The following is a 26,279-nucleotide window of genomic DNA, read 5'->3' as shown; positions in this document are numbered from 1 at the left end:
TTAAGTTCTTGTTAAACTGGCATCTCTCCCTTCTCACTTGCATGGTCTCCTCCTTCCCTTTTTTCCCTGCATTCTTCTGCTACCTTGCCTCTTCCTTCCATAATAATTTATTTCTTTTCATTGGTCAGTGGCATTCCTAGATCTTTCTAATCATCATAAATTAAAATAGGCATGGTTTCATCCTAGATATTTTCTTTGCAGAACTTTAAAGCACAAGTGTGAAATGATGCTGTTGATAAAGTTGCGGGATAACTGACTGTGTGGCAGTCTGCAGTTGTTTTGATGTTGCAGGCAGAAGGAGCAGTGCCTTTCATAGTTTCTGCTTCCCTGTAATTTCCTAGGTGCTGTCTTGAAAGTGTATGACTATTGTAGTTTTAAAGCAGCCTGCTCACAATGCTTTAGTATGATGGTTGAGAAATGGTAGGTTACAATTCTAATATGGTTAGCTGTCACTTTTAAACTACATAAATACATAAACTCCTCAACAGCTTCATGTGCTTATCTGATGCTTGAATTTTCAGAAAGGGAGAAAGACAAACTATAACTGTCTTATATGTCAGCTTGCCTTTCTTGAAAGGAGAGGAAGATGACTACCATTGTACTTTCGAATGTTTGTTTAGTTGATAAATATTTTTCCTCTAACTGTTCTGTAAAACGCAGGGTAAGGAAAAAGGACAGAATAAAAACTAGCTCCACTGCTAATGCACACCTTTGTAGGAACTTGGTTTCATAGGATCTTACTTCCCCCCCCCCGCAGTACATATTTATGAACAAATAATCTTTATATATAGTAAAATGTGTTATTTGAAAGTCAAATGTCATGCAGAACAAATCTGTTTGGCTTATGTAGATAGTGCAAAACATCAAAGTTGGGTTGCTTGGATTGCTGAATCTGCGTTCATGTAGTTTCATTTGTGGTCAGTGGAACTGTGCTTGCAAAGTGTATGTTAGAAACATAAAAACACTAGGAGTTTGTGGTACAGAAGCCAAGGTAAAGCAAAACTTGGGAGATGAAAAAGGGAGACTTAGATTCCCTGTATGAAACTGGATGCTGGAAGGAGTGGGGTTTCGTTGAAACAGTGTTAAAAACAGCACAGAAGTTTGACGTAAAAGGTAGCCCTCTTGTGAAGACACTGTACTGCTTTAAAAGAAATGGCTAGGGATATAATCCCAAACTTTCCTTTTTGTTTCTTCTGTGTAGAGATCAAGACAAATAAATATGTATTAATACCAAGTAAAATACTTTATTTTTTCATCTACAGTAAAAGAAGTGGAAAACAAGCATTGCAGAACAATGAGGTAATTCTTTTTTCATGTTATATATTTTTAATAATTGTAAATAATACTGGTAGTTTTTTTAAAGTTTAAGTCTTGTAATTGTAGTTTTAGTTTGGACAGAATGACGGCTATGGTGCAAATGTGGATTGAATGATACTTTCAGACTTGCACTGGTGAAACAAATGGAAGAATCAAGTTAACCCCATATGGCTGAAGTTTGATATGTGCTTGATGTGTACCATGTGCTTTTTTAACTCTTTGTGCCTCATGAATGTTTAAGGACTAGTGTTGTAAGTTTGTCTATATGCATAGCAACAAACAGGTGCCTGTAGATTTGGTATAACTTATGTGTGGTTTTTATTTTAAAAGAAAAAAATATGGAACAAGATATAGAGTCTGACCAGGTCTAAAAGGTACTTCAAATTTCTGGTAGGAGGTTTGGCATTCCCTGGTCTTCTGTGTGTCTGTTAATTTGTGTATTTGAAAAGGATATATTATATGCCTTTAAGTCAAGTTTTTTGTTTCATGTTCAAATAAAATACAACAGCTAGCCCAAAGGGTGGAGCCCATGATTAGAAATAATTGGGTCATATGGTGGTATGAATAGATTCCATGCTTTCATCTTTGGTGAAAACTTAAGAAAAGGCTTGCACTGGATAAATATAGAGGTGTGTGCAAGCATCATGTTAAATTCTATCCAGACCTTGGCTGCATGATCTGCCATAAACACTTGTATTTTGCATAGCTATACTTGTTTGTAAAACTCTTAATTCGCCTTCTCTTATTCCTACCCATCGTGGATATAATTATAGTGAATCAGGAATTAACAGTCTAAGGAAAAAAAATCTCTGGGAGAGAAGATACTGGAATTAATGTAAGTGCAACACAAAAGTAGAAATGGGGAAGAGAGGAATAGAAAGGAAGAATAGGTTCATCTCAGACATCAAATATGTTTAGTCAGGTACTCCTAAGAATTCTGCATTTCAGACATTTTGTTTGTCATTTGTATTACAGAAAAGCAATATGTGTAGAGTCATGCTTCATTAGGCCTGGACACTGGTCTTTAGTTGCTGAGATTGCTTGAATTTTTGTGTAAATAATTTTTAATGGAAATATTTTTATCATCTACCGTATAGCATCTGATCTGGCTAGAATTTTTATCCATAGCTTATGTTCACAAAGCTTTTTGAAAAGGACAAGGACTATAGCTGGCTGCATACCATGAAAAGCAGGTGTAGGCTTATTCACAGTGCATTCAGAGTCAATTTGTGTTTGCTGGGGCCTGGAGTGTGTGCTTGTTGCCCATCATGTTGCATATATAAACAGTAAGTGAAGGGATTTGTACAAGTTTCTGTGGTTTAATTGTCCTTGCAAATAAAAAAAACAGAGTGCTTGATAGGATTGTCTGAGCTGATTAATGGTGGATCACAGGCTACTTTGTCTTCCCTATCCTGTCTCTGTAGTTTTTTTGTTTCAGGTTTCCTGTTTGACTATGTTGTAGTATTACTATAGGCATTGATAATTCATACTTCACATGGGTCTTGGGTAGCAAGGATAGTGGGATTAGGTTGATTAGACAGGATTTGTTTTAAGTACACATGTATACCCTTTTAGTCTGTTTTAGGACTGAATCCTTATGTCACAACTGTGAAAGGAAAGATAGAAAACAAAGGAAAGAAAGAAAGGATACCTGGACCATTAGTTTGTTAAAAAGTATACAGGTTAGTTAAGATGGAAGATAGGGTTATATGGAGTAAACAAATGCAGCTGTCCCAGGTAAAAGATGTTTGGGTATAGGAGGGGTTTTAAGTCTGGTAGACTTAGCTCACTAGGAGTGTGTTGCACTGTTTCTTAGAAGTGAAGGACATGACAAATTCTGTTTTCACGTGAACCAAATTTGGGCTGTACAGTTGAGGAGTTTAAACCATTGATGGTCTAGACAAATGATGGAAGGCATTTTTAAAAATACTGGCTCATGGTGTCTTGTAGAGACAAGCAGTGCTGATGTGGCAGATTGCATTATAAGTTGTAATTGGATGTTTAAATGCTGTGGCCTTCATTGTTTGTGTATCACTTTTAACATGGGTTTGAAATAAATATTATTTTGTGTCATGGCAGCTACTTTCTATTGCAATTTGTTTTGATAGCTTAGTTCTCTTACTTAGGATTTCTGTTAACTGTGAGGGCATATGCTCCCAATTCTTAACATTTCATGTAATGTGACCAGTTCTTAAATTGCAGGGAAATATTGCAAACATTGTAGAAGGATGGTAGCTGTAAATAACTTGGATAGCAAAAATATCAACATTTAAATAATACTTTACAAAAAAAATACCACTTTTCTTGTTTTGCTTGTTCTATGGGAAGCAGAAAGAAGGAAAGAAGGAGCGAGCGATGGTGGACAGAGTGTTTATCACAAGAATATGCCGAATCCTGAAAATAATGGTCCCTAGAACACTCTGCAAAGAGGTAAGCATTGCCTGTAGTAACAAATAAAAATTAGCATTTCTGGAGTCATCAGAATTTAAATGAAAGCATATACTTTACATGACTAGGACTAAATTGTACTATATGTTTGACAATAGTAACATGTAAAAAACCTACATGTATGTTCAGTTATTAGATCACTAAAAAGTTGCATTCTGGTTTCAGTTACAAGGTAAGCCACTTATTGTCAGCTAATAACTACTATCTGTAGCATATCTTCTTTTAAAAGGGCATCTAGATTTTGTTTGATTCAATGAAAGGTAGTACACTTCTCTGTGCAAATACTTGCTATCTTTAAATAGCATGCTGTTCATCCATAATTTTGCTTTTGTAACTTATATCTAGGCCAACCCTCACTACAAAGTGAATTTGTCAAAAAGTCTGCTAGCGTCATTTCAGGAAAGCTATGCAGACTAGAATTTAGCAAGATAAAATTGTTTGCCTCAGCATCTTTCTCATGCTTTCCAGAACACTTTTTTTAAAAAGAACATTAGTTGAGCTGAGAACTTAAGTGATGAACTGTAATATATTAGAACTTCAACATACATCAGGCACAGGAGCAATGAATTCCAACGTACGGAATGTAGAGCAAGCATGGCAGCCAGGCACCCTGGATGAACAGGGACCTTCGACAGCTCATTCACAAAAAGGAAGTACACAGAAGGTAGAAGCATGGATGGGAGTGCCTCTGAGAGAGCTCACAGAGCTGGCCTTCATCAACTTCAAAAGGTCATGGCCATCAAAAGACACTACTGATAATCCCCAAAAAACCCAAACATCACTTTCATCTTCAAAAAATTAGTATACTGGAAGCTACAGGCTGTTCAACCTCACCATATTCCTAGTAAGGCTGTGAGCAAATCCTGGAAGCTAATTCCAGCCACATGAAGGACAAAAAGGTGATTGCAAACAGCCAGTCTGTATTTATGAATGGCAGATCATGCCTTACAAACCTGATTGCTTTCAATGATGAGATGACTGGCTGTGTGGATAAGGGAAGAACAGAGGATGTTGAATACTTTGATTTTAGCCAGGCTTTGAGACTATGGTCTCTCCTAGACGCTGATAACCACACTGAATTGGCTGGATGACTGGACAATGAGGTAGACAGAAAACTGGCTGGACTGTTTGGCTTAAAGGTTTTCGATCAATGGTATAAAGTCTGACTGACTGCTTACTAGTGGCCCTGTTTTGAGTGGAGGAGTTGAGTAGGTGACATTCAGAGGTCCCTTGCAACGTATTTGATCCTATGCTTATGGCAGAAAGGTGTCTCAGAATGGGAGTAACTTCTTTATCCCTGCAGTCCTCCACCTTACGTGTCTCCTACATGTATCAACCAAATACACCTTTATAAAAGACAAATTTTCTCCATAAGAATTTAATCAGTATTCTATTTAAAATATTGTATGCTAATGTGTTTCCTGCAAAGTAACCAAATGTTGCATTAGCTGGGGGGAGCAGGGTAACACTTTTCTGTTAGATATGCTTGGGACACTTACTAGAAGAAAGTCGTGAATTTTATCCATGGTTTAATTGTTACTTCTATTTTTGTACTAGACAGGTTATTTGCTGCTTATTGCTGTGATGCTAGTAGTCCGCACATATTGTGATATTTGGATGATTCAAAATGGAACAGTCATTGAAAGGTATCTATAAACTTGTTATTTTTAAACATTTTTATTGTGTTTAACAGGGAAAATAGTCTGTCAGAACATATATTCAGAGATTTTACAGCTTATTTATATGAAACAGTTGGAAAACTGGTACAGTTGCAACTTTTGAGGAGGGGGATCCCTGTTTTTTGAAAGAAAAAAAAGTTAATTTTTAATCAACTGTTTTTCTGCTGTTGGACACAATTTTACTTTTTTAACCAAAATTTACTTATTAAATGAATTTTTGTTCTTTTGGTCACATTTTGTATACTGAAGACTCTAAATCTTATGTTGGTTTGAACATCCAAGAGGGCATTTCAGAACAATGGCATAGTGGTTCTATGGCATAGACTCAGACATGTTGTTTGGCTGTTAGGACTGTTAATTCTTCCTACTGAGCTATTTGCTCTAAAGAGCAAATCTATCTAAAGATTGATAAACAATGCTTTCAGTCTTAATGTTTCAGCAAATGTTTTCTAGACCTCTGATTATTCTTGCTGCTCTTGTTGCTAATCGAAGCAAATCAGAGTTTGTCTTGAAGTGTAATTCAAAATGATATTGTATTTCAGGAGGGACTGTCAGTGCTTTGTAGAATGGAAGGACTGCTTTGTTTCTCTCTTGTGAGAATCTATGAAAGCAAAGAAGGAAAGGAATTTGTATTCTGTGACCATGCATTTCTGAGCCCTTAATGCAGGCAGTTACTGCAAGAGCAGAAGGGAGATAATTGCTTAGTCTGTCACTTACCACTTAACTTACTGTCATACTTGATCATACAGCTGATACTACAGGTTTCCACAATGATTTTTTTCCTCTGTGTGGTCCACTGAGAATTTGTCCACCTAAGACATGCTAGTTTATACTTTCTTGTTTCTCTTGTAATTAACTCTTAGCTGATGGTCGTTTACAGTGCTATCATTGGCCGCAGCAGAAAAGATTTCAAGAAATACTTGTTCAACTTCATCGCTGCAATGCCTGCTGTAAGTGCTTTTCTTGTGCCAGCCTTTTAGTAGAACATATTTTAAATGTAAATTAAGAATTTGAGGAAAAGATCTCAAATGAGTGTCTTAAAACCCATGGAAATTAGTTGTCTTACATGAAGGTCTGTATTAAGACTCGTTTCATTTTCTGTCTCCAGTGTGTGGGAAACTTTATCAGCATGTTTCCCTATTGATTGCAAGTTTTTATTCTGCCAGATATGTCTAGGTTTTCAGGTTGGTTTTGTTGATGGAAATTTTGACTGATAGCTTAACGTGCTATCTGTAGTACTGCATAATAGCATCATATGAATTGCATGATATTTCAACATTGTAGGTGTGGGATTCTTTTGACATCATTGAAGATGGAGATTTCTTCTTAGTCTTTAATTTTTGTATTTCTTACAGCTGCTTCTGAAATTAGGCTCCAGTTTTTTTCCACTCTTTAGCTTTCCTTCAGCTTGTCAACATCTCTGACCTGCACCAGACAGAAATAATTGCTACTACCTAATCGATAATGTACCTGGATTACAATAGCTTTAAAAGCTAATTGATCAATTTAAGGTAGTAATTGTCAAATGGTGGCTCTTTTCTAGAGCTTAGCAGAAGAGCTGAAGATATGCTATATGAACATAGTTTTATATTAAATCTTGTGATGTGGTGAGATCCACTGGGAATTGAAGTTTTAAAAAATGTAGACAGTAAGCTAATCAGTGGTCCTACAGACACTATTCGTTCTCAGGTGTCTTAATAGTATTATTGACTTCAAGGGGAGAATTCACCTGTTCTAAAGTGTTTGCACAATCTGTGCTGCAAACTGATCTAAGTGTATTAAATCTTGGTAGCTAAATATTGAAATACTGTCTCTTATTTTAGATCTCTTTAGTGAATAACTTCCTGAAGTATGGTCTAAATGAATTGAAACTTTGCTTCCGAGTAAGGCTTACCAGATACCTCTACGAGGAATATCTTAAGTAAGTAACACCTTGTTAATGTTTAAGGGTTTTAAAAAAATCAAATTTGTTAAAATCAAACAATCATTTTAAGTGCATAGTAAAAAGTTAGTAAGGTGCTTAATAGGTTATGTATACTGTTTAGAAGAGGCTTTTGGTTGCAATTAACTTGCACTTAAGGATGAGTGTATATGAAGCAGATAGAAAGACGGCGAAGTTGCGTCAATTAGGAAAAACGGTAATGGACTGTACTGCTTCCATTACTGGGTCACCTCCTCAAAGTACTTCACTTGCTTTCATATAGGGCTAATAATCCTGCAGACTGAATTGGATGCATGAACTTGAGTAGCTGCTTCTGTCCTTCTGCACTGAATTTTGGTTGTCAGATGTGCAGATGCAGAGTTTGTGAGGGTTTTCTAACTCTTAATTGTACATAGAGCAGCATGGACCTGAGCTTCAACTAAGGCATCCTGGAGCCTAAACAGTTCTGCAGGACTTAATGTGGATTTGGTCAGGCAGAAGCACAAGCTATGTTGAATCCATACAGTCATTTAATGTTTGCAGTACTTTCCATTTCAGTTTTATGAAGCAAGGGAGTTCCAGCTATTTGAGATCCTAAGTAATGATTTTTTTTCTGCCACTTAGCTATTGTTTTGTTTCAGAGCCTATACGTACTACAAAATGGGAAATCTGGACAACAGAATAGCTAATCCAGATCAACTCCTTACACAGGATGTGGAAAAATTCTGTAACAGTGTAGTGGACCTGTACTCAAACCTTAGCAAGGTAAGTTTTTTCAGAGAGAACTTTGAGCCAATGGCTAGCTTTTAGTTACATCCAGATATTATTTTGGGTATGGAGGTATGGTTGACTAAGCATTTCCCTCTGTTTCTGGTGTAAATTCTAGGGGTTTTAGGTAAAGAAGTAGAATACTGTTGAAATTCTTAGACTAAATTTTTTTGATGCTATGTTGTTCATACAAGCAGAAGTATAAAGCAAAATACAAGTTGATTTCTTAAAAAACTTTGGGCTATAAAACCTGTAGTTCAGTTGCTTTTGCTTTGAGAGAGTGTGTCTGGAACAGGATGCTTGCAAATTGGAATATTGCTTCTATTGGGTACATAGACAACTATAGGGCATTGTTCTGCTCAGTGTTTCTCATGACTACTTAAGTAATCATGGAGTCTAGTCTAACTTTGCTTATTGAGCAGTGTATTATTGCAGACATAAAATAATGAAGTGCTTTTGTATACGGTATGTACTTTATCTGAAGATCACGATCCTTTAATGTTCAGTTCTTGAGTGAATGTTTTCAGCAAAACGTCCTGTGGCTGAGATTCCTTTTGTTTTAGCATTTAGCTTGTATGTTAGGTTAACCAGTGTTGTGCTTTTAATGCAGAGCTATAACTGTTCTTGAGGTGGCTGGTGGTTTCTGGACCATTTTATACTCGTGTTAGTGCTCTAACGCTTTTTTCCGATGCTTCTCTTCCAGCCCTTCTTGGATATAGTTCTGTATATCTTCAAGCTAACAAGTGCAATAGGAGCTCAGGTAAATTGTGTGGTGTTTTTAGCAGGATAAGCAAATTTTCCCTTATTTAGTTATAGCTTTGTACCTATTTGGAGTCTGAGGAAAACTCTAGATATTAATTGTAGATTCATCCATTATTTGAAGGGATATACTGAAAAAATGCCTTTACACACAATATTTTGTATACTTTAGTGCTCTCTTTCTTGAGGCTCACAAAATAAAAACCAGAATTTCTAGGTATTTGATCAACTATTTTAAGAAGCAAGAAAAGCTCTTTATTTTCTTCGATCAATTGAAGTCCCATTTAGTACAGTACCATTCTGGCTGCTTTTATCCTGTGTGACTTCCATTTAAGGGAGAAAAGTTTTCTGTTTCTTTACAGCCTCTGTAAATGGGAGCCATTCCTTGCATTGAGCTGTGTGACCATTATATTCTTCTCCCCATAATAATTACAAAAATAATTCTTCGGCTTAGTAAAATGATACATTATCAAAAATGTTCAGGGTTTGACAAGAAGTAGCTCTGGGACACACGATGTAGATTTTGTAGAAAGAAACTGCAGTAAGGCTTAGCTGAACCTAAGTAAATTTTTGCATTGCTCTCTGTAATACTTAATTATTAGAGGCAGTTCATGCCAAATTCAGTTTATGCCTTGGTTTTATGCCATGCCACACTTCAGTAATACTTAAGTGTGCAGTTTGGGAACCCTGGTCTATTGCAGCCTAGGATCCAGAACAATAAGAGATCCCAACCAGGACTGCTTGAGAGAAGCAGGAAATGGCTTGAGGATGTATGGATCAAAGAAGGGAATGAGATGGAAATATTCACTGCTATGACAATGTAGCAAATACAGAGAAAAAGAAGTAGGTATAAATGAGGGAGAGGAAATGAGAAAGGACCAGGAAAATATTAATGAAATAAGCTAGGACAGCAGAACACAGAGATTGCACTGGGTGATGATAAACACTTGTGTAGAAGGCTGGGATGGAAAAGGCATCTGGGGACAGAATTAGTAAAATTAGTAAAACAGTATCTACAACACAAAAGAAAAGAACATGATGGAAATTGCAAGACTAATTGAGTTGGTAACGTAGACCCATAGGAGGTGAGAATCAAGGGATTCATGCTTTCTGGGCATTTTGGGTACAGATGTTGCAATAGACCATCTAGGTGGTAGGCTTTTATTGTCTTTGGTATTTACAGGGTCCAGCTAGCATGATGGCGTACTTGATTATTTCGGGGTTTTTCCTTACACGTTTAAGGAGACCAATTGGCAAGATGACTATTATAGAACAAAAGTATGAAGGGGAGTACAGATACGTCAACTCACGGCTTATTACAAACAGGTACAGATTTACTTGTATGGCAAGGTATAAGTGACAAAATAATACTGTGGCATAAATGGAAGCTGTATGTTAAAATATATTTGGAAAGTCTAATGCTACCAGTTCTGAGCAAAGTGTTCGCATCTTTATGCAGATTACGATTAAGTAATCTGTATGTACGTTATATTCCTAATTCAAAAGACAAACTGTAGCTGGGGTATAATAAGCTTATGTTCTATTGTTGTGAAAAAGTACAAACTCCTAAGGTAACTGAAAGAACTGTATTCCTGTGTTTTATGGCTGACTTTTTCAAAGACTGTTTTTAACAAAATGAAGTTGCATTCTTCATGGGTTTGTTGTTGTGGGGTTATTTTCGTTTGTGGTTTGTTTTTTTTTAGTGAAGAAATTGCTTTTTATAATGGAAATTTGAGAGAAAAACAGACTATTCACAAAACCTTCCGTAAACTGGTAAGACTTTTAAAACATTTCAGACTTCTAAAACATTTAAGACTTTTTAAAACGTTTTAAGCAAAACTTCAATTAATTGAATCATGGTGATTCTTGGCATATATTAATATAAATTGAATTATAGTGTCTTGGTGTTTATGCTGCTACGGTAATTAGATATAAATTAGTAGACTATAAGAAGAACACATGCTTCTGATAGAGTGGTCTTTCTCTCGCCACATGACAATTACTATTCTCTCACTTCTTAGTTTTAAGTGTAGATTGTTTTCATCTAGAGTGCAAGTCTTCACCAGCACGGACACTTGTGCAGTGCTTGTCACAGTTAGGTGACAGATATTGTTGAGGTATTTGTGACTTAGTGAAAAATAACTGTATTTGGAATCAAACTTCTGTAAAATAATAAAAGATATTAAACAGGTGGTGATATAGTTTGACCTTTTTTCTTCTATATCTTACCAGGTGGAACATTTGCATAATTTCATCCTGTTCCGGTTCTCTATGGGTTTCATTGATACTATCATTGCGAAATGTAAGTGTTTGTCCAGTGCTAATGGACTGCTATAAATAAAAAAGTGCTAAGATTTTTAATGAGAATTCTCTTTTTCCTTATTGCTTCAGTTAATGTGTAGCTTAATATTTACTCTTAAACTGCAGACCTTGCCACTGTGGTTGGGTACCTGGTTGTTAGTCGTCCATTTTTGAACCTGGCTGATCCTCGTCATCAGAATAGTACTCATGCAGAACTTTTGGAGGTAAATAGAACAGGATTAAAACAATTTCCTGAATTGAAATTTTGTTAGTCTACATAAAGAAACTTTTTTCTACTCTAGGATTACTACCAAAGCGGCAGAATGTTACTGAGAATGTCTCAAGCTTTGGGCAGAATAGTCCTAGCAGGCCGTGAAATGACAAGATTGGCTGGGTAAGCTTAACAGTGGTTGTGTAAAATAATCTTTCTTTAAAGTTCTGTTGTTGCTGTTTCTCATCTCATTTTAAGAAACTGACTGTAGAATTAAACCAGAATGAGCCTATGTGCTTTAATCATTGCAGCACCCTAAAAATCTAGAAATTAAAAACATATTATGCTGAAAACATATTTGAAGATGTGCTAATTAGTCCACTGGTAATTTCGTATCTGAATAGTAGCAGCATAAAGTTTGAATGTTTTAATTGAAAAGACATTGTCAAATGCTTGTAGATCAGTTATGTATTGATTATTTACCAAATTTTTTATGTCTTAAGAAGAGAAGTTATCAAATATTTGGCTACTACAGGAAAAGGTTCTTGTAAATATTGTGAATATTGGACAACATGTAAACATCCTGTTTCTATGCAGGGTTGAGTAATTTTGTCATTTTGACAGTTTAACAGGGTACTCGTTAAAGCTTCTGTGGATTTCTAAAATGTCTAAAGATTAATTACTTAGTTCATTTATTTATTTCTTTTAGTTTTACAGCTCGAATTACAGAATTAATGCAAGTTCTGAAGGACTTGAATAGTGGCAAATATCAGCGTACTATGGTATCACAAGAAAAAGGTAGATGTGACATAACATGAAATATGTGCAGCTTTGTGTAGTGCTCCAGTCTCTAATACTTTTTTTCTTAATTTAAGATGTAGATAAACAGCAAGTTCTGCCTTTGATACCTGGATCTGGAGAAATTATCAACACTGATAACCTTATCAAGTATGTTTACAAAGTTTCCACAACTTCTTCAATATTTTTAACATGGTCTGGCTTTTAAGTCTTTTCCTCTACCACTATTAATAGAGGTTTTAATACACATTATTAGAATATGCAATTCCTGTTGTACTGTAGTTTATTTACAAATAATTCCACCTCACTCCCACTCAGCATTTCTATTCTGTAAGTCAATCCTAGTCCTCTCATGTTAGCAGAAGACATAATATGCTGTCTGGACTTAGCCTTTTTGGTAACATTTACTGCTGTCTTTTGGAATATGGCTTCCAGACCATTTCTTTAACACTTCATCAAATTTCTTCTCAGCAATATACTGGCTATAGAGTTTATTCCATGCTACAATTCAGCTGTAAAAATTGGGGGCACATCTGTATTCAGTTTCAAAATATTTGCTTGTGTTTCTGTGTGCTTGGACAGTTCGTTGGTGTACTTAAGCAGCAGTCAGTTCCTCAGATCTTTGCGGTCTGAGGAACATAGTATTATTATTATTATAATATATTATTATAGTAGTACTACTTAAAGGCATAAAGCCAAGCCAGTTAAGAGATTAAAGAGCCTCAATCTGGTCAATATGGAAAGCAGGTAGGGGAGCAGAGGGGAAAGGGGGGAGGGAAGAGGGGAAGTTGAAAGGAGATGATAGAGCTATTTTTATAAATTTAAAAAAAAAAAAGGCAAGGTTAGGTGAGCAGAGTCGTCATTCATTGTGTATCCTAGAACTAATGGAATATACTTCCACTAGCAGGTTTAAAATTAAGTGCATCCTTAAATGTAGGTTTATATCTACAGGATGTTTTGGAGAACAAAGGCTTAGAAGGATTCAGATAACAAATATGTGAAGGAAAAAAAAAATCTGTACATGTTTGTTAGACATTAAGGTACCACTTTTGGTTCAAGAACTTCCTTACCTGTTAATAGATGGAAACTGGAACAGTGTACTGAATGAAGTACTGCTGAAATCTTGCCCTATTCCTTAAATCTCTGAGTAAGCATGCAGTATTAGCATTTTAGGCAACTGTTTTTTGTTGTTTTGGTTTTTGTGTCTTTAACATGTTGCAATACAAATAGGTTTGATCATGTTCCATTGGTGACACCTAATGGAGATGTTTTGATTCAAGACCTTAACTTTGAGGTAAGTTTTTTGATATCATAGAAAACTATATTCATATAAAAAGTTTAAAGTCAAGGTAATAATTTCAGAGGTAATCTGATTTATAAAATAATGTGCAAACAAAAATGGAGAGGTGCTTATCTGGTATGTTTAAATTTGAACAAAATTCATCATCATGTTTAAAAAAAAGGACAATTAGCTATTTTCAAAAAAAATGTTTTTATTGTTAGAAGTATGTTTTTCTTCTAGCTGCAGGTGGTGCTAAATTACTTGGAAAGAAAATAATTACAGTGGGTAGTCTCCACCAATAATGTCAGAAAAGTACTGTGTACAAACCTATGAGTATACCACCTTGTCTTATTGTTTGTAGGAGCTTTCAACAGTACTTTCTCACTATGCTTTTAATGTGTTGGCTTTGCATTTTTAGGTTCGATCTGGGGCAAATGTTCTGATTTGTGGGCCAAACGGGTGTGGGAAGAGCTCACTTTTTCGTGTTCTTGGTGAGGTAAGGGAACTTTTTTAAATAAACAGGGGAGAATACAAAGCACTGTTGTAATTGGACTTTTTTGGTCAATTTTAAACCTTTTTCTTGTTGCAGTTGTGGCCTTTGTTTGGTGGACGTTTAACAAAACCTGTAAGAGGAAAGTTATTCTATGTTCCCCAGGTGAGGCAAAGTACTTTAATTGACAATAGTGTTCTCTTTCTTCCTACTTTGACTATGTTTAGAAATATTTGACATACCTTTTTTTTCTAACTGTATCTCAGAGACCGTATATGACTCTCGGAACTCTCAGAGATCAAGTTATATATCCAGACACTTCAGAAGATCAGAGAAAGAAAGGGATTTCTGACCAGGTGATGATAATTAGTTCATTAACCCTTTGTCTTGCTTAAGATGAGTAATGCTTCAGATTTAAAAATACTGAAATTGCTATTAAAAACACTGCATTTAGTTTGTTTTTAATATTTATCAGGGTTGATAGTATGTACACCAGTATAATAGTATAACCCTTTATAACCTTTTCCAGTAATTTCTTCATTAAGTTCACTTAAGCCCTATTTGTTATTCCTGTTTCAATAAAAGGTGCTGAAGGAGTACTTGGATAATGTCCAACTGGGTCAAATCCTGGAACGTGAAGGAGGCTGGGATAGTGTTCAGGACTGGATGGATGTACTCAGCGGGGGAGAAAAACAGAGAATGGCAGTATGTCTCAAAAGCATAAATACTTAATAAATACAGGACATAGATTGCAAATGTAATCTGAATTGTAAGCGATTTTTTTTAACTGAATATTAGTATTTTACTTGAAGAATCCCAAAAATGTGTAATAACTGAATACTGAGAAAACAATCTAAAATAGGGCCTGTTGTACTCCAAATTTAATAGGAAATTATGACCTTTTACCACACCTTACATTTTAACTATGTAGACAGAAGTTCTAAATACTTTTTTAAAAAAAAAAAAAAAAGGAAAGGTAATGTACAGCTCTCAGATTTTCAGGCTTTAGTGGGTGCCAACTTAAAAGAAATTCTCTTGCCCCAGTAAATTTTTGGACGCTAACTCTTAGTTTAACTTCCAACACTGCATTATTGACTGTAGTTCTGTACCCACGGTAGCTTTTTGGTTTGCATTCCAGATGGCAAGGTTATTTTATCATAAGCCTCAGTTTGCAATTCTGGATGAATGCACCAGTGCTGTTAGTGTTGATGTAGAAGGCTACATTTACAGCCACTGCCGAAAGGTAAGCTCTTTGTTTCTAGAATTATATCTCTATATGTTAGCAGAAAACTTCAAATGCTACAAGGTGCATTCTTCCTTATGGCTAGTGCAGATTACAAAAAAAGAGGTTAGAAGGGCATGCAAGGACCCTTTATGCACCCTTCAATTCAATAATTGTTTTGTAGTCTTAACATGTGGCCTCTGTATATCAGAGAACTCTTACTAACTGGTAAGTAACCTTACTTTTCCAGATAACTCTTAGAATGTCAGGAGAAGATCACATAATCTAAAATTTTATACCTTTTTTTGTTGTTGGAGAGGTTTCATTTGGCCAGGGCAACAGAAATGAAAGGCTGGAAGTTAACATTCGTATCTCGAAATAGATGAAAAAAGCACTCTAGGAAAACATGATAGTATTAAATGTAGTTTTCTTTTTCCTTTCTTTCTTCTCACCTTGTCAAATTCTACGTAGTACCATATGAAATATCTATAAGATGCAATTTCACACCCCTAGCCTGGGAAAGAATGGGCTTGGAATGACATGAATTATTGAGTAGCAGTATTCTTAGAATGGTAATGGAGGAGAGGTGTGCATCCACAGAAATATGTGCTTGAAACTTTAATTGGGAACTTAAGGAGCCTTCTGCGGTAGTAAATTCACACTAGATGAGGACTCTGCAGAAGAATGGACATTATTTCTTGAACTTATTTTATCACCTTAATATCAATACCCTGGCAATTTTCTAAGTCTGTTTTGCATATACTTGCTATTCTGTTACCTTGATTGTTCATTTAACTTTCTTTTTAAAGAGTTATTGTTGCCAAATGGCTAATACATGTTACTGAAAAATAGAATTCCTGGTTAAGCTGTCTTTGCAGAAAGCAAAAATGTTACCCTGTTTTATTATCAGAGCCATTTTGTCCTTTAATTGGGCTACTGTTAGGGATACATAATTAACTGGCTTGCAAGGAAGCAGAGGAAGATTATTCACTTTTAAATTGTCACTTGAAGTTTGTACTTAAGTTTAGCTTTTGTGGCTTTGGCTTTTTTTGCTCTTGAAGTAGACTCTTTAATTGACCAGATTTGTTGTTTTACCCGCTTCCTACTTTATCTCCTTTTTCCAGTTCATTCTACGTTTTGCCAAATCATTCGGAGCAAGAGTGTGGTGAAATCAATTAAAGATAAATCCCTCCTGCTTTTTTTTTACTGCAAAATCTTGTATTAAGGTTACATATGTATACTGTTAATAATAGAGCCTGGAAGTTTGTGTTTATGAATTTAAGCTCTTCAGCTGATACCATGCTGAAAAATAAGTAACACCTAACCCATTAGAAAAATTAACTGCTTTACTGTGTGTATTTTCTTCATGTAGGTTGGCATCACTCTCTTCACGGTCTCCCACAGAAAGTCACTCTGGAAACATCATGATGTATGTAATCTTTGCTTGTGCTAAGGATATCTGTAGGTGGTAGGGTTTTTGTTGTTGGACTTTCTATTAAATTGACTTTACAATTCAAGGTGTTCTCATTTTACATTCTAATAGGTCACATTCTGTTGTTCTTTTTTAAAAGGTTTTACTTTCGTAATTCAGTTACACTATTTCAAATATTCTTACCCTTCTAGCTATGAAGGGAAAAGTAGCCAAAAATCCTTCAATGTATCTGTAAAAGTAGCCTCAAAAATATGAAGGACTCAGTAGATACTTAAGACTTCTTTCTTAGCCTCAAAAACCCCCTTGAACCAGAATCCAGTAAACAGCATGGAGTTTTTGCTTTCAAGATACCTAATATAGCTACGCATTAAAAAAAAAGTTAATCTCTTGTACATGGACTTCTTTTTTTCCAAACCAAGGTTTTACTCTTGTTGTTGCTCTTTGTGCAGACAGACTGTATGTATAGGGAAAAATACTGAATTAATACACAGGGATGAATGTGTACCTTGAGTATATTGTCAGAAAACCCAAGATAGCAGTGTTAAGTGTAGGTGTGACCATTAGCAGACTGACATGAACAAACCAGTTTAACTCTGCTTCAGAGTTAACCTGAATTCATTAAATTGAATTTAATGAAACGTGAAATGGGAGAAGCTTACCCTCTGGCTAGCTGAGTTTCAGATTTTGCATTGGACCTACTTCAAAATATAATTTATTTAGATACTTACAGACCTGGTAATTTTTAGGTGGTTGATAATGTATGTTCTTTTATTTCAGTTTTACTTGCATATGGATGGCAGAGGAAACTATGAGTTCAAGAAAATAACTGAAGACACGGTGGAATTTGGATCTTAAAGTCATGAACTGCTACAGAGACTGATTACAGGAAGTGTGTAGAATGGCAGACATTGTACAATAAAACTACTCAGCTTGTTTTTTAAACAAATTAACTAGGATAACTCAAAACAAGCTGTTAAGCGTTTACTATTATGTAGGATATTGCTAATTGTGTATATGTTGGTTTAATTATTGATGTGTACTAAGAATGTCCTTATTCTTGTGGTTTAAAAACCTGCCTAAATTAAATTGGGCTTAAATCAGTGTAACCTGATTCATCCTGGGATGCAAACCATTTGAAATCAGCTGATTTGACTTTTGTAGACCTTCTTTCCCTTCAGTAAAAAGCCCTGTTAAAATTAGGGTTGCTACCTCTCTGTTCCTGCAAAGCAGTCTTGGATTTCTGCTCTGTTCTATGCATATTTCTGAGTTCTCACACAGTGCAGGACATTCTCCCATCTTCAGATCTGTGCCCTGTTAAATGAAAGAGCCTTTTCCTTGACCATGCCTTGTGATGTAGCCAGTACACCCTTGCTGATAAGGATGGACTGAACCTAAAAGACAAAACTAATTCCTTTGGCTAAAAAATTAAGCTTTTCTTTGCTGGGTGTTGGATTCTCTTTAACACCTGTCTGTCCATGCAATTCTCTCTGCTGCTCAGCAATCCCGTTGTCTCCCAAATTAGCAAGAGCTTCATCCATCCCCCACCCCAGCTGCCCTTTTTCTGTCAGGGAAACACTATAATAATGAAGGTAGAGAGGAGGTTGAAGGAGGAAAGGACTGACCAAAAAAAAAAGGCAGGATGGAGGGAAACCTTTGTATCAAACAATCTTTTGCATATTTTTAGCTCTGAAGAAATGAATGGCTCTCACAAGTAGAAACACAGAAAAGAATGTGGGTCCAATCATTCTTCACTTGAAATCAGTAGAGACTAGAATGGACTCAAAAACGTTAATCTGTGAAACAGCAGACTGTTGTCTGTCTTGTGTGTGTTCAGTCCTTTAATACTGTAGTTGCTTTTTCCAAGTTTCTCCTTTTTCCCCTCTTCAAAAAATCAGATCTCCTCATGGTTTTGGCTGCCCTTCAGATCTGAGTTTGAAAGTAAGTGATAACGGTACTTACAGTTTGGTCTTCTGGGCTGTGAAGCCTAAAATGATGCTTTCATCCTTCACATTTATTCTTTTATTTGTCATGAGGTTTCCTGATTTCTGATACAAATTATTCACCAGTGATTCTCACTGTTGTCTAAGGCTCTCTAGTCCCTGTTGATTTTCCTGTTCCAGCTGCCAAATCCATTTGAAGAAACCAAACTCTTTAAATTGTTTACCATAACCATTTTTTCCCTACAGATGATTACTGGGGTTGCCATATGACTTTGACAAACATAAATACAGCAAGGTGATTTTTGTGATCAGGGAATAGGAAGGTGTAACTCAAACTGAATCATTGTTCAGGCTCTAAAACAAAAATTTACAATACCTGTTGTACAGTGAAGGTCTAGTAGTTTTTTAGTGTTCCATATAAGTTATAATATAGGACTGCAGTACATGAAGGCATGCATAAAATGCGCAATAAATTTGCTTTCTGTGCATCTTTTATCAAGGGTTTAGATTAAAAACAAAACCAACTTTTTATAAATGGATATGTACTTGGATGCACTGCTGTCTGTAATTTTTACCCAATTTGATTAGCCATCATCTTTCATGTTGAAATTGCTACCTGTTAATATTTTTCCTTTTATCACAGTTCGTGCCCATACCTGTCAGTACTACTGTTCTTTCATAGTACTCAAATGCAAACAGCTATCCTGGTGTATCTAGTGACCACAGTAGGTTCATAGTCTATTGCATCAATGAAAATCAAAAAAGCTTCTCTGAAGTGTAGTGTATGCAAAAGGATAAGGTACTGGAATAAATTTTTGTGCTTGGTCCACAAGAAGGCAACTAGATATCTCCTCTTACTAATTTTTTTCTGTTCATTCAGATTCTCACATCAGCCATACATAGCAGGTGGCAGCATGATGTATGTGAGGTGGTATTTTAATTGTAACCGTGAAAATAGGTATGCCAGATAGCTGCTTTTTTTTTTTTCTGAAAGTTCTCAGCACAAATGCAACTTCTTCTCTTGGAAGGGGTGTGTTAGTAGCCTTTTAAAGAGACAAAGTAAAAAAAAAAAAAACAAACCCACAAACCAAAAAACCCCTCTCTAAAATGAGGAAGTTGCTATTATCCTTGTGACTAGGGCAGACTTTGCAGTGGAGTAGTGAACTTGGGATACTTTAATGTATTTTTAACACTGACAAGCAAAACCACACACAGCACACTTAGCACCCCAGCAGCCAATCCCAAGGTACTTTACAATTCAACTGGTTAATAATGGATTTTTGTGTAATCTCAGATTTATTTTAAAACTAAAACCAACCAGACAAAAAAAATCCAGCTCCATAACCAAGGAAGAATAGGTTTGCCTTCAGATACCATGAAGTTCATTGAAACTGAGGATGCTAGTATCTCCTTAGGGCCAGGACTTAGTGTTTCTAAATATACTGGAAGAGAACTATTCTTCTGCGCTTGATTGTAAGAGAGGCTTATAAAGAAGGTATAAAAAAGAATGATGTTTTAGAATGATATTCTTAAAAGGCCTTACATTAAAGTATTTTGAGATGACTTGGTCTGATGAAAGATTGTAAAAAATCTAATGAATATGATCCAAGTCTCAGTTCTGCTGCAGAATTGCACTGTGATACTGTATTTTAGCTGTTAGGTCTGTTTAATAGCACAAGTTGGAAGTTTGTAAATTGGAATTCTGAACTATCTTAGTAAGACGAAGTACTGATGAATATTTTCAGTCTCAAACTGTTGGTGCTTTGAAGATGGTACTGGTAATAGTCAGATGGCTGCATTTCAACAGTGGTGGGAAACATTCCTGTATGTAAATACTGTAAAGTGCTTTGGAGGGGGAAATGGCGCTATATAAATGTAAGACATTAAGTGCCTCTGAAATAATAATAAATCTAAACTTAAAATATATCTAGGCTTTTTATGTTTCTTGATGATGTGATTAGGAATTTTGTAACAGTATGGTGAATGTGTACTCATAGAATCGTAGAGTCGTTTGGGTTGGACCTTTTAAAGGGACCTTTAAAGGCCATCTAGTCCAACCCCCCTGCAGTGAGCAGGGACATCTTCAGCTAGATCCAGTTGCTCAGAGCCCTGTCGAACCTGACCTGGAGTGTTGCCAGGGATGGGGCATCTACCACCTCTCTGGGTAACATGTGCCAGTGTTCCACCACCCTTGTTGTGAAAAACTTCTTGCTTATCTAGTCTAAAATCTGCCCTCTTTTAGTTTAAAACCATTACCCCTTGTCCTATCGCAACAGGCCCTGCTAAAAAGTCTGTCCCCATCTTTCTTCTAAGACCCCTTTAAGTACTGGAAGGCTGCAGTGCGGTCTTCGTGGAACCTTCTCTTCTCCAGGCTGAACAACCCCTACTATCTCAGCCTTTCTTCCTAGGAGAGATGCTCCATCCCTCTGATCATTTTTGTGGCTCTCCTCTGGACCCTCTCCAACAGGTCCATGTCTTTCCTGTTCTGAGGGCTCCAGAGCTGGACGCAGGACTCCAGGTGGGGTCTCACCAGAGCTGAGTAGATGGGCAGAATCACCTCCCTTGATCTGCTGGCCACGCTGCTTTTGATGCAGCCCAGGGCACGGTTGGCCTTCTGGGCTGTGAGTGCACATTGCTGGCTCATGTCCAGCTTCTCACCCACCAGTAGCCCCAGGTCCTTCTTGGCAGGGCTGCTCTCCATCCCTTCATCCCCAAGCCTGTACTGATACTGGGGGTTGCCCCGCCTCGGGTGCAGGACCCTGCACTTGGCCTTGCTGAACTTCATGAGGTTCACATGGGCCCATTCCTTGAGCTCGTCCAGTGATGGTGCTTTCTACATGACCAGCATGAGACTGGAATAAGCTGCAAGATGAACAGAACATCACTGTGAACCTTGTCATCTTCCGCCCCAAGTGCAAAGCATGCTTCACTGCATAATGGATATATTTTTCTTAAAAAAGGAAAAAAAAAAACAAAAACAAAAAACCCCCCTACCTCTGACCCTTGTAATTTTTGTGGGAAAAGTTGGTGGTGCAAGCTGCATCCTAGCCAGTACGCATGTTGCAGGGACGTTTGTTGCCCAAATGTGGTTCAGATAGAGTGGAGTAGACACACCTGGCTGGACAGCCTGAAGATTACTTCAGCACCATTTGAAAGTGACTTGTGCTATAAGAAAATTCTGGATGTATTGCCACTTCATTAGCTCTGTACTGTACACTAGAGAAGATGGCTAGTGAGAAACAAAGCAGCATGTAGAGCTACCGTTGTCACTCACTCAGCAGGCTTTTTAATGAAATCGCATCTAGTATTGACAACTTAAAAGACTTGTTATGCTTCTGCAGAATAGGGAACTCCATCTTCAATGTTTCTTAAATCTATAAAGAAGAAATACCCTGTGGATTAGGATTGGAGAGAAAGATCTAATTTAGTGATTCTTCCATAGGATTCAGCTGTCTGCAGACTCAACAGATACCAGTGCATCACCTAATCTTTGGTGTTCTAAAGTGGTCTAGAAATGTGAAAAAACATTAAAATGTCCTATCATCAAAATAAGAATTAAAAATCCATTATTAAAATTTATATATAATTGTCATACATACTATGAGATGTCGTAGAAATGTCCATGATAATGACCACCTGAAATCCAACTGTGAAAAATAGTAGGGAGGAAGAGTTACCTTGGTTTTATAGAACAAATAAATTGCAACTTTTATCTGTCAAGAAGAAAATCAACAGTGTGGAAGTTCAAATTTCTGTTTATAAAACTGCTGTTCAAAACACATTTCTATGTAAAATGTATTTGCTTCTTTATTAGGTGTAGATACCAGCCGGTACGTGCCAGTCCTGTTCATGAGCATGGGAAGAGGTTTCATGGTTTTGTGAATCAGTGGTGTGCAGCTGTTTTGGGAGGAGGTTGGTTGGTTTTCCCTCCACGTGTTGTAGTTCCAAGCTCTTGCTATTGCTTTGGGTACAGTCAGATTTTTATTAGCGCTGCCTTTAACCTTCACCTGGAAGTTTAGAATGTCTGTGCACATTACAGGTCCCTATAATGTATTTGTTTATACGTTCTGATGAAACTTATCCTGTCACATGCATTCTAGCATAAGATGAAACTGGTTTCATCTTGAAACAGAAATATAGCCGAGTTACTATGAAAGCAATTTGTCTTTTACGTTAAAACCTTACAAACATGTTATCTTCAAAGTTGCTCAGCCATCTTTGAACTGCTGCATCATTTTCTTCCCTTGTATCCAAAAGCAGAGCCAGATGACGTGCAGCCTGAAATTTCACAGACAGAAGCTGTCTCAAGGGAATAATTTGAAAAATATGATAGATTCAGGGTTTAAATAGGAATAACATGCCTAAACATCTGGTGAAATTCCATGGGGATTGACTTTGGAAACTAAAGACATTTTGCCAGTAATCCTGCAAGGAATGGAACAGTGCAAGAATAATCATCCAAGGGGCATTTTGAAATTGCAGAGAAAGGGGAATTTGGACACTACACTTCTGTGGAATATATCTTCCACAAACCAGTCTTAATAATCACAATGTCTCACACACTGGTTAGAAACCTCCCTCCCAGAGACCTTTGGTGGGTCTGAACCGTAAAGGTTCAATACAATGGCTTTTTTACTGGCAAAAGGAGCTCTTGTGCCGTAAGTGCCCAGCCCCGTTCCCCGCTCTGCTTGTCCACAAACCAACATTCTTATTCCCCACCCGTCCCTCTTTCTGGGAAACAAGTGGCATCCACACATGATGCTGCACCAAAATAGAAAGGAGCTGGAAAAATGAAGTCAATGCTGTCTGCGCAAAACTAAGACTGCTGAGATTGGTTTACTTGGAGAGAAATAGGGAACTCCACCTACATGAGTTAGCAAGTTTTCTGCATTAAAATAACTTTAGTGTTTGGCACAAATCACAGCTAATTTTTGAAGCTTGATTATAGAAAATTTGGGGAATACGGCTCTGGAAAAGACATTCCACATATGCAACTGAAGAGACATTCTTCTATGTAACCAAATATACTCCATTTCCTTAGACTGAATGGTTTAGTGCAAGCAGGTACTAAAATCCATTTGACTAATTTTAATCATTGAGAATCATGACAAGGTAAGTAGTGTGAAGATGCTCCCCAAAAGAAGCTAGCCTTTATTTATCTAGTTTATTGTGGTATTCTAGTGCAGGAACGTATTGGCACAAAAGCAACAGAGCTAAAAACAGCTGTGTCAGAAGCTGCTAATGTGACAGACAGTAAAATGCTGAAAGATAATGAAGTATCTGTAGAGGGGCTGATAAGCTAATGTATTTGGGAAAATAATGGTTAAAAAGAAAGGTGTGGGTGCTGGAGGCTTCTTAAAACTCAGACGCAGTCTTAGATATTGCAACAGGACTTATCTGGAAAGCCAGGAACTGTTAGCAAATTTCTTTGGAGCTTAGTAGGGAATTAAGGGCCAAAGTCAAACTTATACATTGACATTCGTGTCTTTTTTAACCCACAAATACTAACTAGATAATAAAAATGAAAAGTAGATTTTAAAAATTAGAATAGTTGTATTTATTACAGTTCTACACAGAGAATTTTGAAAAGGCTGCATGAGGTTAGTGCTTGAATACTCACAAACATCTCTTCACGCTTAGCGTGTTACCTCTGTGAACTTCCTCTGAGGAACTGGGGTGCACCATGCCGGTGGGATAGAAGGTACTTGGGTAGGTGGGTCTGACAGGCACTAGCGGTTCCTGTCTATGCCATTTCATTTATTTCATTGTCCCTGAGGTTGTTATATAGTGTAGTGACCTGCCTGCGAGACGCGGTACCCTCACCTGGGACCTGTTTCCCCTTCTTGTGCCTGTGCCTCAGGAGTGGAAGGTCACTCGCTCAAAAGCCTTTTTTTGGCTTGTTTTTTGAGACAAGCTCAGCAGAACTCAAAGCATGTAAAGCCCAGAATAGCCCCTGCTACAAACTCGGCTGCATTCCAACTGTTCCTACCCGTGCCTTTCTCTTCCTTGCAGCTGGACAGATAGCATGTTACCGCAGTTCCAAACATAGCTTGTGCTTCAACGTCACTTACAGGGCTTTACAGCTCGGTGTATGCCGCGTGCAGGAGTAGCACATTTTCCAGTGCTCCTACAAGACTTCAGTCCTTTCTCTGAGGTTCTCAGTCCATTCCTCTAGGAGTTAAAAGGGCAGCAAGAGGAATCTATTTTCTGTTTGAAGCGTACTGAGGAAAGAAAGTCTGGTAAGGAGCTTAACATTCATTGTGAAAATCTCCTGACTTTGAGCTACTCCTGAGTTTTCTGAGACTAAAGGAGAATTTTGTCAGGAGAAGGGAGTATGGTTTTGTGTGTGCTTTAACACCGTTGTGCAAACAATGGATAAATGAGTACTTGTTGCTACCTGCTGGATGTTAACTGGGGCCTTGTTTCCAGCAGTGCTTGAAAGCTGGACAAAACAAGGTATGTTACAACCCAGGGTCACTGGAGAACCCGGCAGAGGGAAACACGGGCTGAATGGAAGACAAGGAGGGTGTTCAGGGGGAGAGAGCCGCTCCAGCCTTTCCTCTCAGATCTCACTGAGCTGTTCAAACTGTCTGTTGCTCTTCATTATTAGGAATGAGAAGGTCAAACAAATGGCACATGCCCTTTTTCTTCAATTTTTGGTGAAATCTGGATTCAAACTGTGTATCAGTGTACTAGCCATTTAGGAAAATCCGTATTGTTAACGTGCTGATTATGCCCTTTTTTGCCACTTGGTGTCACCTTTTCTAGTCACACGAAGCCTAACGCCGGACACGCAGTTGCAGAATTAGTATCGTAGAGATGGCTCACAGGGTGTAAGTTGTACGTGCAGTGGTGCTGTTCTGGTGTAGCAGTGTGAAGAGCAAAGAAGGAACAGATGTGCGATGTTCGTGGTTCCATTGCTATAGCGATAGCTGCAGCGGTGACATATGATGGTGTGGCTGCAGCCTTGATGCTTGATGGAAGCAAATGATCATGTTATTGAATGATGTGGAACGATGGGAAATCAGATTGAGTATCATCTCTGTGGAGATGTACGTATTTAGTGTGAACAGATGGTAAAGCATGAAGGCAGCAGAAGGAAAATCTACGTTAATCAAGGACGCACTCTTTTAGAAAAAAACCCACGACAAAACCCCCACCTTGTCCCCCGGAATGAGGAGTACTTTTGTGCTGGTTTTGGCTGGGGTAGAGTTAATTTTCTTCACAGTAGCTAGTACGGGCTATGTTTTGGATTTGTGCTGAAAACACGCAGGCATGTGATCGAGAACACAGGGATGTTTTCGTTACTGCTGAGCAGTGCTTACGCAGAGCCAGGACCTTTTCTGCTCCTCACCCCACCCCACCAGCGAGCAGGCTGGGGGTGCACGAGAAGCTGGGAGGGGACACAGCTGGGACAGCTGACCCCAACTGACCAGAGGGATATTCCGTAACATGGGATGTCATGCTCAGCCTACAAAGCTGGGGGAAGAAGGAAGGGGTGGGGGGATGTTCAGAGTTATGGTGTTTGTCTTCCCAGGTAACCGTTACGTGTGATGGAGCCCGGCTTCCCTGGAGATGGCTGAACCCCTGCCTGCCCATGGGAAGTGGTGGATGAATTCTTTGTTTTGCTTTGCTTGCGTGTGCGGCTCTTGCTTTCCCTGTTAAACTGTCTTTACCTCAACCCACGCGTTTTCTCACTTCTACTCTTCCG

The 26,279-nt window shown here is 37.5% G+C and overlaps 1 protein-coding gene across 1 annotated transcript; it reads left to right on the top strand.

Moving 5' to 3' along the window:
- Window positions 1-1,260: 1,260 nt before the first annotated feature.
- Window positions 1,261-18,253, top strand: ABCD3 (ATP-binding cassette, sub-family D (ALD), member 3). Its single transcript, XM_010286314.1, has 22 exons — window positions 1,261-1,299; window positions 3,649-3,747; window positions 5,323-5,411; window positions 6,325-6,394; window positions 7,268-7,365; window positions 8,007-8,130; window positions 8,837-8,893; window positions 10,076-10,218; window positions 10,596-10,665; window positions 11,125-11,194; window positions 11,320-11,417; window positions 11,496-11,587; window positions 12,114-12,202; window positions 12,280-12,352; window positions 13,433-13,496; window positions 13,903-13,980; window positions 14,074-14,139; window positions 14,241-14,330; window positions 14,560-14,679; window positions 15,113-15,217; window positions 16,569-16,625; window positions 17,406-18,253. The coding sequence occupies exons 2-22, from the start codon at window positions 3,673-3,675 to the stop codon at window positions 17,481-17,483; spliced, it is 1,806 nt and encodes a 601-aa protein (XP_010284616.1). The 5' UTR covers window positions 1,261-1,299; window positions 3,649-3,672; the 3' UTR covers window positions 17,484-18,253.
- The last annotated feature ends 8,026 nt before the right edge of the window (window positions 18,254-26,279 follow it).

Source organism: Phaethon lepturus, unplaced genomic scaffold, assembly GCF_000687285.1.
Source record: "Phaethon lepturus isolate BGI_N335 unplaced genomic scaffold, ASM68728v1 scaffold8504, whole genome shotgun sequence".
Lineage (NCBI taxonomy): Eukaryota > Metazoa > Chordata > Aves > Phaethontiformes > Phaethontidae > Phaethon > Phaethon lepturus.
The sequence above is the reverse complement of the archived record's forward strand: the minus strand, read 5'-3'. Positions and strand labels throughout refer to the sequence as shown.

Bases quoted from the DNA above. Each gene is read 5' to 3' on its own strand.
- ABCD3 (XM_010286314.1), top strand. From the start codon at position 3,673: ATGGTGGACAGAGTGTTTATCACAAGAATATGCCGAATCCTGAAAATA. The intron at 11,418-11,495 runs GTAAATAGAACA...TTTCTACTCTAG, and splicing joins CTCATGCAGAACTTTTGGAG to GATTACTACCAAAGCGGCAG. The intron at 14,680-15,112 runs GTATGTCTCAAA...TTTGCATTCCAG, and splicing joins GAGAAAAACAGAGAATGGCA to ATGGCAAGGTTATTTTATCA.